General features: G+C 37.5%; 1 protein-coding gene across 1 annotated transcript in view; it reads left to right on the top strand.

The window, feature by feature from the left end:
- Positions 1-5,504: 5,504 nt before the first annotated feature.
- pstpip2 (proline-serine-threonine phosphatase interacting protein 2) overlaps positions 5,505-12,015 on the top strand; it is a 12,310-nt gene continuing 5,799 nt past the window's right edge. Inside the window, exons 1-8 of the mRNA XM_037692436.1 lie at positions 5,505-5,606; positions 5,898-5,998; positions 8,330-8,404; positions 10,035-10,069; positions 10,139-10,245; positions 10,334-10,396; positions 11,069-11,167; positions 11,736-11,781. Coding sequence (XP_037548364.1) covers positions 5,574-5,606; positions 5,898-5,998; positions 8,330-8,404; positions 10,035-10,069; positions 10,139-10,245; positions 10,334-10,396; positions 11,069-11,167; positions 11,736-11,781 — 559 coding nt within the window. The 5' untranslated portion in view covers positions 5,505-5,573. The remainder of the gene's footprint in view (positions 5,607-5,897; positions 5,999-8,329; positions 8,405-10,034; positions 10,070-10,138; positions 10,246-10,333; positions 10,397-11,068; positions 11,168-11,735; positions 11,782-12,015) is intronic.

Below are 12,015 nucleotides of genomic sequence, written 5' to 3'. Positions count from 1 at the left end.
TTAATGTATGTATGTCTTAATATGGTGAGTGGTGGGGCGGCACCCTAGCGCCCTTTATTGGCCAGCCACCACTAATTATACGTTTCTTGTGACTGCACAAGCCCAAATCATGAAGCTTCCACAGCCGTGCTTGACAGTTTACTGTACAGTGTTTTTGCTGATGTGTGGCGTTTGCTTTACTGGATACAGTGTTGGTCTTTGTGGGTAAATATTCCACTTTTGTCTCATCTTTCCAGATGGACTTTGTTCTAAAAATCCTTTAATTTGTTTGTTTGTTTTGTTTGTTGTTAACCCTCCTGCTAAGGCCTTGTGGGTCATTTTGACCCAAGGGCAGCAGGAGGATTAAGCTGAGCTGTTGGTTTCTTCTTGAAAAGAAGAAGCTTTCTCCAGGTAATATTTACAAAGGAGACACATACTAAGAAAAAAAGGGAATATAGTATTTTGAACTATAGTTACCAAGCTAACAGTAAAGTCTGCACTCACAGTTAATTTGAGGACTGAAAAACACCAAAAGCCTGTTTTTATCAAGCTGTTCACTTGCTGATGAGCAGTTAATCAGGTACATTTGATGCAGAGCAACAGGTTACACTACTAATTCCCATGAAAGCTGTAAAATTGTATTGGTTTTTCACAAGCTACCTTTGCGTTGCAGCTTGGTTTTTGTGGAATATTGTGTTGTAATGTGTCACCAGTTGTTCAGCCTGAGATCTCAGGATATGGACAGGTCACCAGTCTACCACAGGTTCAACAGAGAGGCACGCAAGACACAACATTCTTATGACAAGTGTGCTAAAAAGTATCACCATGGTTTTATTTGTCCCATACTGTTTTTGCTCCAACAGGATTTTTTGCAGTATCTGAGGAAACCAAAGAAAACCCAAACATGCATGTAAAGAACAGTCAGATTTAATAGTTGAAAAAGACTCCTTGTTGTTGTGAGGCGATGGTGCTGACCAACGCTTAGACAAAATCATCAACTGAGCCAATTAAAATGACAAATGTAGCAAATTTATGACAGATTCACAAAATCATTCATTTAACTACATGTATAGTATGAATTAATTATTATTTTAGGTTATGAATATGATTGTTAATTCAACATTTTGCATGTCTAGAGGAGAACTGTTTGTGTATTTTATCTAATATGTAGTAGAGCTCCAACATGACAGTATCTGTTACCTAACAAGAGCTCAAAATACACAATGACTTAAATACGTATTTTAACTTTCAGGAACAGCTCGTGCACGCTGCAGACAGTCACAAGGTTGAGGTGGGTGTGGGCACCACTCCTGATAACGAATTGTAAAACGCTTCCAGGTTGGATGTTATCACATCGGTGAAAAGGTAGCAGCTGGTTCTGTTTTCTGTAAATGTGCCATAAACTTATTTATCAGAAGTTCTGACTAACAAAAGGTTAACTCAGCATGAAGTGTTTGTTGATGTGCTTGTTTTTTTCTGGATATGAATAAAGTCACTGTACTTCAGGTTTCTGAACATAGTATGCAACAATAAAGGTGTGTGTTTGTGCGTGATTAAATGCAGCGTAGACACTTTGGGTTTGTCAGGTCAGTTTAATCTCCTCAAGTTGGCTGGAGTGAAGCAGATTGTTTACATAAAAACTAGATAAATGTGGGACTTTACTTGTGTAAATATTAAATTAACCAGTTAAGCCTTTTATTTGATTTACTTCACAAGTTGTAGCGGCTGAAAGTAAATTAGCTTTATTCATAAAAACAGATACATTTTATTGCTGCTAAAAAGCATAAAATGACACCAGTGATGGAATAAACTGACCCACTATTTAAAAAACAAACACCCTAAATTATAAGAATATGTTTAAATGTATATTATCTTATTGCTTTATGAAAACTGTTAGCAAACAATCCATAAAGAACTTATTTGCTGATCAATTTTAGGATAAAAAAAGAGAAACGTTGACAATAAAAACTGAACATTACCCTCACTTTCTTTGAATTGGGTATAGGTAACACAAGTTTATACTTTGAGAGAATTTGGCAAAACAAACTTTTAATGTATTTAAACTTTATAGAAAAAGAAAAGGAACATTATTCAGCATGTTTTCCACATGGTCACGTGAACAAAAGTGGGATGACTCAAACATGAAAATGTCACAAAATCACACAGGAAACATGTGGAAAACTCATGTTTCACATCATATTATTATTATTATTATTTACATTTTCCCCATCTGCATTTCATGCGGTTGTTCTAAAAAGCCTAAAAATTAAATACTAAGAAAGTCAAAGTGAAAATTGTTTTTAAAGCACATATGAAAACAGGTTATTGCCAGAATGCTGAACAATGAAAGATAAAGGCAGAGATGAAAAAAAAAATGCACAAACTAATAAAATTAAAAGTATCAGATGAAAATAAACAGAGAACACAGAAGAATAAAATAGTAAAACAACCGGATTAAAAAAAAAATCTTTGAAACAGATGAGGTTGTAAAAGAGATTTAAAAACAAGAAGTGACGTGGTCGGTCTAGTGTGTGGAGCGGTGGGGGGTGGGGGGGCAGATTGTTCCAAAGTTAGGAGCCATGACTGAAAACCCAATCTTCTTTCAAAACAACCAACAGCATCTGATCAGATGATCTCAGTGCCTGAAAAGGAAAATATATGTTGAAGTAGGTCAGAAAGAATTGAGGGTGCAGAGCCATTTAGGCATTTATAGATCAGCAGGAGACTTTTAAACTCTATTTTGTGACACACAGGGAGCCAGTGAAGGGAGGATAAAACTGGTGAAATATGCTCAAACCTACGAGTTCCTGTTAGTTTTGTGATTGGTCTAAAATTAGAACATACTAAAGGGTCAAGTCCAGATTTTTCAATTAATGGATTTACTATTGCATCACTTGTCAATACTACTATTACTAAAAAGTAAGGACAGGATCTTAAAAAAAATGCTGCAGGGATGGCGTCAGCACGGGAACCTGAGGGTTTCATATAACCAAAAATGTACTTTAAAAATGTGAGAGAAATGGGCTCAAACTGATTGAAGACAGCTGACCAAGGGACAAAGATGGAGGGGTCAGCTGTGTAGTAATTGATGACCTGGTCAACTCAACCTTTTCAACAAAATATCTGATAAAATCATTACAAATGTCCATAGAGGCCTCCATGCTACAGACTGAGGCATGATGAAAACACAGTTATTGGTCTTAAAAAGAACATGAGGATTGTAACAATTTGAGGTAATAATTTGGGAGAAATATTTGTTATTCATTGAGTTAACTGATCTGATAAAATTTTCAACATATTTTCAAAGAAATCTGTAAATTGTCTTTTTTCCGTTTGCGCTCAGCTTTTTTGCACTGAATGGCTGCTCGAGTGGTCTCTTTAACCAAGGCTGAATTGTGAGTCTGGTTTGTAACAGGGCCACTAGATCCAGGGTCTTAACACAAGACTCCTGATACTGAGAGCAACTCATGTGTAGTAAAACACACAGAGGGTCCAGCGTCAGTAACAGAGTTACTGGTAAAAGCAGAGAAGAGAGTAGCAGTGCAAGAGTTAAATATATGACAACGTCTGGCTGAGACTCACAAGCAAGAGAGGTGCCGTGCGACTTAGTTCACTGTGGCGACCCCTAAAAAAAAGGGAACAGCCGAAAGAAGAAGAAGAAAAAAAAAGCAAGAGAGGTGTCAACTAAAATAGGTTTATGATCAGAAAAAAAAAACAGCATCCCCAATTTCTAAATTCAATTCAGTTTATTTATATAGCACCAAATCACAACAAAGTTGTCTCAGGGCACTTTACAGGAACATTCACATGCATAAAAAGCCAATTAGTAAAGTTCTCTATCTAAGGGATCCAGCAGACAAGTTGAATCTTGGCTTCGTTGCAGTCTCCCATCCTGAGCAAGCACAGTGGCAACAGTGAAAAGGAAAAACTAACTTTTTAAAAGGAAGAAACCTCCAGCAGAACCAGGCTCAGGACGAGTGACCATTTGATTTGACCGGCTGGTTGAGAGGACAGGAAGGAGAGACAAACGAACACAGAATGGTAGGTCCAGGTGTACCTGAAAGACAAAAAAAAAAACCCTACATGTTAAGGATAGAAAAAATAATTTCAAATGTTGAGCAGAGTAAGTAAAGACAGTAGCAGAGTGAAAAGTGTGGCCAGTTTGTCCTCCAGCAGTCTAAGCCTATAGCAGCATAACTAAGGGACAGCTCAGGAAACCCAAATTACAAACAGATCAACTGTAAGATGACATAGCAACACACATGGACATTTAAATCCCCAACAATTAAAACCAGGTTGTTTTTCAGCAACATTCCAGTTAAAACATTCAGGAGTTTATTCATAAAAACCTTGTTGGACGTTGGTCGTCTTTAGATCACAGCGCACAGCACCAGCTGGACCCAGCTCAAAAAGAGGAAATTCAAAGCTGGAAAAAAGAGCAGGTGCTGGAAGCTGTCTGCATTTCAAATGTTTCTTAAAAGTAGTTAATATTTTTCCACATCTACCAGATGTCCTTGGAGGATTAAAAACAGAGCAAGCCAAAGGCAAAAGTTATGAAAAGATGCGATAACTCACCAGCGTCCAGCCAAGTCTCTCTTTTTTTTTTTCATTTAGCCTTTATTTATACAAGTAGTCTCATTGAGCCACGAGAACTCATTTTCAAGAGAGACCTATTTTAGGGAGCACATGGTGGGCTTACTTACTTACTTTACTCTGGGCTCTTGAGCAAGGTCCTTAACCCCACAGACCTGCTTTCATAGGCAGCCTAGAAGACAGCCCTCTGCTCCACACATGTAGGCTGTGGTAGTTCAGTGGTTGCATCAGGAAGGGAGAAAAAACAACGTACTAATATTTTATTTTTGTTTGTTTTGTTGAACTATTTTTAAGTTTAGTGCCACACACTATGTAAATATTTTATAAAGAAAAGAACAAAACCAGGAAGATTTCAATTGTTGTAAACGAAAGCTAGCTGTATTTTCATGTTCCTAACTTACAAAGGAATAGTATCTGTAGTGTTTAAAGATGTATAGTATTTACAGTATTTTTTTTATTGGCGTAAAGGTCTTACAATCTACAAAGTAAATTAATAAGGTTAAAAAAAAAGAGTTAAATAAATGTATATATAAATGAGTAAAATAAAAGAATGTGTACCTTTTTATCTATACAAACACCACTATTTTCTTAACAAATGTGCAAAAATACATTCAAATTCATATAATAAAAGATCTGTTACAAAAAAAATAAAAATAAAGTTAAAAAGATAACAAATGGGTCTGTTTATGAAATAAAGTTAAATTTCTTAAGAAGAATTATTGTTTTTATAAGTTATGATTATTTAAATTAAGTTTTTCCGTAGAGGTAATGTATGTTAAGTAATCAGACTGAGTTCACCAGTCAGGACTCCTACAGACCCAGTGAGTGCCACTATGGGCCACCAGGGGGCAGCAAACTCAAAATCAACATCTGACGCTCAGTTCGCGGTCACCACTGCGCATGCGTCACTTTAACCGGTCTCTTGCGACTCACAGATCCTCAGTGAGTTGATCGAAAGCAAAAAAAGAAGTTGCTGCTCTGCCACCTGCTCCGACTCAGTCATGAAAAACCTTCATTTCAAAGATTCCTTCTGGGTGAGTGATTTGTTCATAGAGTTTAATTTTTAAGTGAAACAAGCTGCAGAATAATTTTCACAAACAAAAGTTCAGGTCAGTCTTTATTTTAGTGTTTTACTTGGAAAATAAAGAATATGTTACAGGCTGCAAACTCTTTGGATGTAAAGCTGAAATTATCAGAGCCATTTTATGTTACAGAGAGACATTAAGGTGTTTTTTTATTATTTTTTATGTAACACTTGCTAATAATAATAAAACAAACAGCCGAAAATCAGAAATAATTCATATATTTTTCATCTTTTCCTGCAGAGCTCAGATCTGACCTCCACTGCTGGCTATGATGCCATCATTCTGTATCTCAACGACGGCAAAAGGACATGCAAGGAGGTGGAGGACTTCATGAAGGCCAGGTAATGAGCTGAGGTCACATCTGACAAGGTGTCCAGATGTGCCAGGTGTTGAGAGCAGGATGTGTGGCTCAGTGAACATGAAGACTTGAGTCTGGGGAGAGAAAAAGGGAAGGGGGAAAATGAAACTTCACAAAGGAGGAGGAAGGTGAACTACAGACTTTGATTTCTCACTGTGGCGAGAGAAGACGTTTATTAGTTTAAAATAAATTGAAAGTTTTTAGTCGTCTGCAGACAAAGCTGCCACTTGTGCGTGTGTTAGTTTGTCTGTTAGCAAAAAAATCTCATGAACCTCTGAAGGGATTTTAGTGCAACTATCAGAAAGTAACCATTTGACGACTGATTAACTTTTATAGCCAACATATTTCAAGATGGCTGGAAGTCATAAAAGGTGGAGTTATGTTTTATGCTTCAGCAGAGAGGCAGGTATTTGTGTCAGCGCACACAGAGAAATAAAACATAGGAGAATGTTACGAAACACCAGAACTGAAGGATCCCTAAAATAAGAATATGAAGCATTTTGTATCGCATGGTGGTTTGAAAAACACAAGAAGTAAGACTCATGGACACCACTGTTATTGTAGTGATCAATGATTAACAGAGGGATAAAAAAGCATGTATTTGTACTTTAAATAAAGTAAGTGTGTGTAAAACACACACTGTTAGAGTCCCTGTACTTCCTGTGTACAGTTCTTGATTAGTCAGACTCAGCAAACTGATAACACGTGCAAGTTACTTCATGTAGATATCTCCTGGTTGAATAATCTAGTGTTGTTTTTATTTGATTTGTTGCAGGTAAATGCCTGTTTGTTTGTGAGCGTTTTTATTTATTGTGTCTGTTAGCAAAATATCTCATAAAACAGTGGACAGATCTTTTTGAAATGCGCAGAAAGCAATCGCTGGATGTACATCTGCAACTGATTACCTTTCGAAGGCAATCCAATTAAAGATGGCCACCACAGCTTATAGATATTATCCAGCACAAAAATGTTTATGACTCAGTCAATTTTACAGATATTGAGCTAAAGTTTTATTTGGTGGTAGCTGAGAGTCACCCCCAAAGAGCAATAACAGATCACGCAAGTTGTTGGTTTAAAACTGTGGGATTGAATGTTGGACTCAATCCTGCATGTCTGTTAGCAAAATATGTTATGAACCACTGGGCAACTTGCAATGAAACTCTCAGAAATTGGGTGCTGGATGCACATCTACAGCTGACTAGCTTTTAGAGTTTATTCTTTTTATGATGACTTCCACAGCTAACTAATCCTAAAAAACACACAGATGGACACAGTTCAGTCCAGCTTACAGATGCCGAGGGAAAATTTGGCGTGGTAGTAGCTGAGAGTCATCTCCAACACGCAGATCAAGAATTAACTAACAGGTTGAACAGGGTCTCACAATGTGTGTCACGTTTTCTAAAGTTGTCAAAAATGGCTATACAGTAATGTCATAATTTTTTATTTTAAGATAAGCTCAATATTTACTTGACATGAAAGGCAGTGGGCAAAATGCATTTCTTCATGGCGTGCTGGGCCTTTTGCTGCTTTGAAATTGTTTATGCTAATCAGACACGCGTGTTCCATTGCAAATTAGCATGTTAGCCGATGCAAATGTTTTTTTTTCTTATCGACATTTTGATATTTGAATTAAAAATATCCACCTCTACAAAATTTCCATTCAACAATAGATACGACCGAGCTGTGAATAAATGCTCAACATTTACTATTTCCTTGTAAATGAACCGACAAGGATTCAACACACCTCATGTGGTGCATGTGGTGGAACGAAATTGTGTACACAGGGTCCCAGTTACATCCAACAAAGGTGTGAAATGTAAAAGAAAAATAGTTATAAGATCTAAGATATGAACTAAAAATGTTAAACTAAAAATACATTAAGCACTAGTAGTATAAAAACAATACGCCGAACAGCAGCACGAACATGAGTCTGTGTGAGCAGATGAGCACGAATGAACACAGCAACATGAAACAGCTCAGCATCATGATGTGATTTGTCACAGTGATTATTCTAGTTAGAGATTCATGAGTCTAACAGTTTCAGGGTAGAAGCTGTTCCTCAGTCTAGTGGTTCCTCACTTAATGCTCCTCAGCTTCCTGCCTGAAGGGAGCGGGGTTAAAAGCATGTGTGCTGGGTGAGTGGGGTCCTTCATGATGCAGGTGGCCCTCTTCCTGCATCGGGAGGTGTAGATGTCTGTGATGGTGGGGAGGCTGACTCCAACATTTAGTCAGTTAGTTAGGTAGTTTGTAAGTTAGTGGTTATTTTATTGATTTTTTTTTTGTTTATTTATTGTGCTCTAATAATTTCTTTCAGGGCTTCAATTGAAGAGAAGTATGCCAAAGATCTGCTCAGTTTGTCCAAGAAGGTTTGTGGACACAACGAGATGAAGTAAGCACCGTCTGAGTCGACATGCTGACATTGTCTTTTAGCAACTCTGATTGCTCTGAAGCTTGTGTTAAAAATGTTTTTTTATTTTTATTTTGGTGGGGGGTGGAGGTGCGAAGCTGAAGTAGCACTTATTTAAGTCTGGATTAAGACTGCAACGCAGATAAACTCAGCAAACATAACTCTTTGGTTGACAATGTAAAAGTGGAAATGGTGATTATTTTCAGTTTCTTAGAGACATTTTAGTTTGTTATTTTTTCACGTGTTGTTCCTCTACCGGCATATTAAGTTCCCATTTGGTCAGTGGTTAAATGAGCCTAGTTTTGTTTTTGTGTGCATGGATGTGAGTGTGAAGAGGAAGGAAGGTCGATGGGTGAGAATGACTCAGTCATCTTACTGGCAAAGTTATCATTTAAATCGTTCTTATTTTTGGTTCCCTTTATTGTCATTTGTTATTATCAAAAAGTACATTTATAGTTTAAGTAAATGCACTACTGATTCCTGAAAGAGGAACTCGAGAGCCTTGAAAATAACTGAAAGGACAGACATCAGCAGCTAGTATTTGTTGGGAATGAGTACTTTAAGTTAAGGACCAACTTGTCTGGTTATTTTATTTTTTTAATCAAAATTGTGTACAGAGGATTAATCACCACCTCTCCTCCCTGAGAATACTCTCTATCCAGATTCTTCCAAAGTTTTTCTTTCTTCACCCCATCACATCCAACCTATGGAGCATAACCACTGACAACATTTAGTATCTGACCTTCTACTTCTACCTTCAGACACTTCACCCTATCTGACACTCTTTTCACCTCTACTACATTCTTTGCCAACTCCTCCTACTCCATTTCTCTTTCTATCTACACCATGGTAAAACAGTTTGAACCCTGCTCCAATGCTGCGAGCCTTGCTGCCCTTCCACTTGGTCTCTTGGACACATAAAACATCTACCTTCCTTCTCTGCATCATGCCAGCCAGCTGTCTATCTTTGCCTGTCATTGTCCCCACATTTAGAGTTGCAACCCTCAGTCCTACATTCTTGACTTTCCTCTTCTCCTGACACGTTTCCCTCCTCATGGTCTTTGACTAACAGTAGCACAATTTTCCATCAGCACCCTGTTTGTCAACAGCACCGGTGGTGGTCATTGTTAACCCGGGCCTCGACTGATCCAGTATGGTGTCGCTTAGATGAACTCGCATTATAGTTTTGGCAAAAGTGTTTTACGTCGGATGCCCTTCCTGACACAACCCTCTCCATTTACCTGGGCTTGGGACCAGCACAAGAGATACACTGACTTGTGCTCCCTGGTTTGTCTCCCAGGCTGCAATACTGGCAACTAGTGAACAGCATTAACGCAGGTAGAAGTCCTGCCTCGTCTGCAATGGTTCTCAGTTTCCGTTCAAATTCTTTCAATTTCACGCGACAAAATTATTGACAAAAAAAATAAAACTCTTCAGAATTCTGAAAACTAAACTGAGAAGGGTTTGAGACGCCTGACTGACTTTATTGACAAGTTATTTGTCTGGCAAGTTTTCTGAGCAGCTTCGACCTTTGTGCGGCTAAAAAAGCATTACATTTATGCACTTTTTTGTATAAAAATAAAATCTAAATGACTTTTTATTGTTGTTTTAGCACTTTAAAGAGATCCCTGGATGTGTTTAAATTACGTAAGTATTTAGAATATTAGCATATTGACTCGTGGGCTCCAGCATATTGATAAGTTCTTCTTTTTGCAGAAACTGAACAAGTCAGTCTTTCACACTTGCAGCTGGCGCAGAGCATGAGGGAGGAGGCCAAGAAGCTGGAAGAATTCAAAGAAAAGCAGAAAGAAGTGAGGAAAAGGGTCAGTACTTTCATCTATACTGTGACACATGAAATGATATATACTGGTAAAGTGTTTGTTTGATGCTAAATGTGAACTTTTTTTTTAGATAGAACAACAAATGGACACTCTCCACAAACAGAAGTCCTCACAATTCAAGAAGACAATGGATGTAAGTAGAGAAAGAAATGCTTTATGCTTGAAGCTCAGCTGTACGGTATTTTTCCAGACTATAAGGCGCATTAAGAGAAACAAAACAGTCAGATAAGTCAAACTTTATTCAACTCATTCACAATAATCACATAAAATTGGTTCGAGGTCAATAAGCACAACCAGAATTAATACATAAGGTGCACTGGATTATAAGACTCACTGTCGATTTTTGAGAAAATTAAAAGGTTTTAAGTGCGTCTTATAGTCTGAAAAATACGGTATATTTAAAACTAAAAAGATTTATTTATTTTGTGTTGAGGGTAAAATGAACAAACTTCACAGACACAGTTGTAACAACTGATTTACCAAAACACTCTCTTTTTGTTAACATTAAGGCACAGACGATTCTGTTTCGTGTAATTTAAGTAATGCGTTTGCTTATTCATTTGAGTCATCCTGATAGAGTTTCAGTCTCATTCCCTCTCTGTTCTTCCTCTTTGGTGGAGGAACTGGTTTTGTCCAGTCTGAGAAGTAAATTCCACCATGTGAAATATTTCAGTGGTGGAATAAAGAGAACCAAGGACAGCAGGTCCTTCGATGTATAAACACTTTTCCTGTGATTTTTCATTTTTTTGTTCTAACAAACAGTTCAATAAGGATGATTCCTTACTTTGCTGGTTTTTGTCCTCAGTCCAAGAAGACGTACGATCAGAAGTGTCGAGACAAAGAAGAAGCGGATCAGAACCTGAACCGAAACACCAACCTTAGCAACACCAAGCAGGGGGAGAAGGTGCGAACAAGAACACACCTCTGCACATCTTAAAGATTTTTTAAAAGATAAGCACAGACAGAAACACCAAAGTTCATGCTCAATAGTCCAGATATCAAATCCAACAATGTTCAGTCAGGTCATGTGGACGGTTTCTTTTTTAAGCTGAGACGCTTCGTCCTTCATCCAAAGGACTTCTTCGATCTGAGGAGCCAACAAACAAAACTGCTTCCCGCAACAACAGACAACTGTTTGGTTGTTGCACAGACAGAAAGTTTATCAATCAGTTTAAAGATCAATAAACACATTTAAAATTTTATAATTTGATCATATCAGGGTTTTTTAATTCCAAGAAAACTTAAGTAATCATTAACTTATTTTTTCTCTATTTTACATAAATGGCCCACTTTGTGTTTGTTGCTCGATGTCCCTGTTTAATCCAGCCTATGAAGCAATTTTTTATACAGTAAATAATGTTTGTTTTTTTACTCAGGTTTTGATTTATTGTGTCTCTTGATCCCTGCCTATTATATTTGGAAAAGATAAACCATCTTTTGTTCTCATTGGACCTTTATTTTTCACCTTCCAGCTTCAGTCAAAAGCACAGCAGGCAAAACAGAACGCAGAAGAAGCAGGTAAGTGAAATAAAGCTGTAAGGAAGTGACCGGACAGCACTTTTATCAGCATTATGATCAACATTATGATGCTACTGCTTTTCATGAAGCCTTTCTGTCAACATACAGTCACATTTAGTACTTCACCATATGACCATAGCCTGCTTCTAATAAAGTTACGAGTACTATCTGAGTCTGAGTGCATTGTAACAGCTTACAAACCAGTGGGTGGTGTCATTATTATTATTTTGGGGG

The sequence above is a fragment of the Nematolebias whitei genome, chromosome 18 (genome assembly GCF_014905685.2).
Source record: "Nematolebias whitei isolate Nwh7 chromosome 18, NemWhi1, whole genome shotgun sequence".
Lineage (NCBI taxonomy): Eukaryota > Metazoa > Chordata > Actinopteri > Cyprinodontiformes > Rivulidae > Nematolebias > Nematolebias whitei.
The sequence above is the reverse complement of the archived record's forward strand: the minus strand, read 5'-3'. Positions and strand labels throughout refer to the sequence as shown.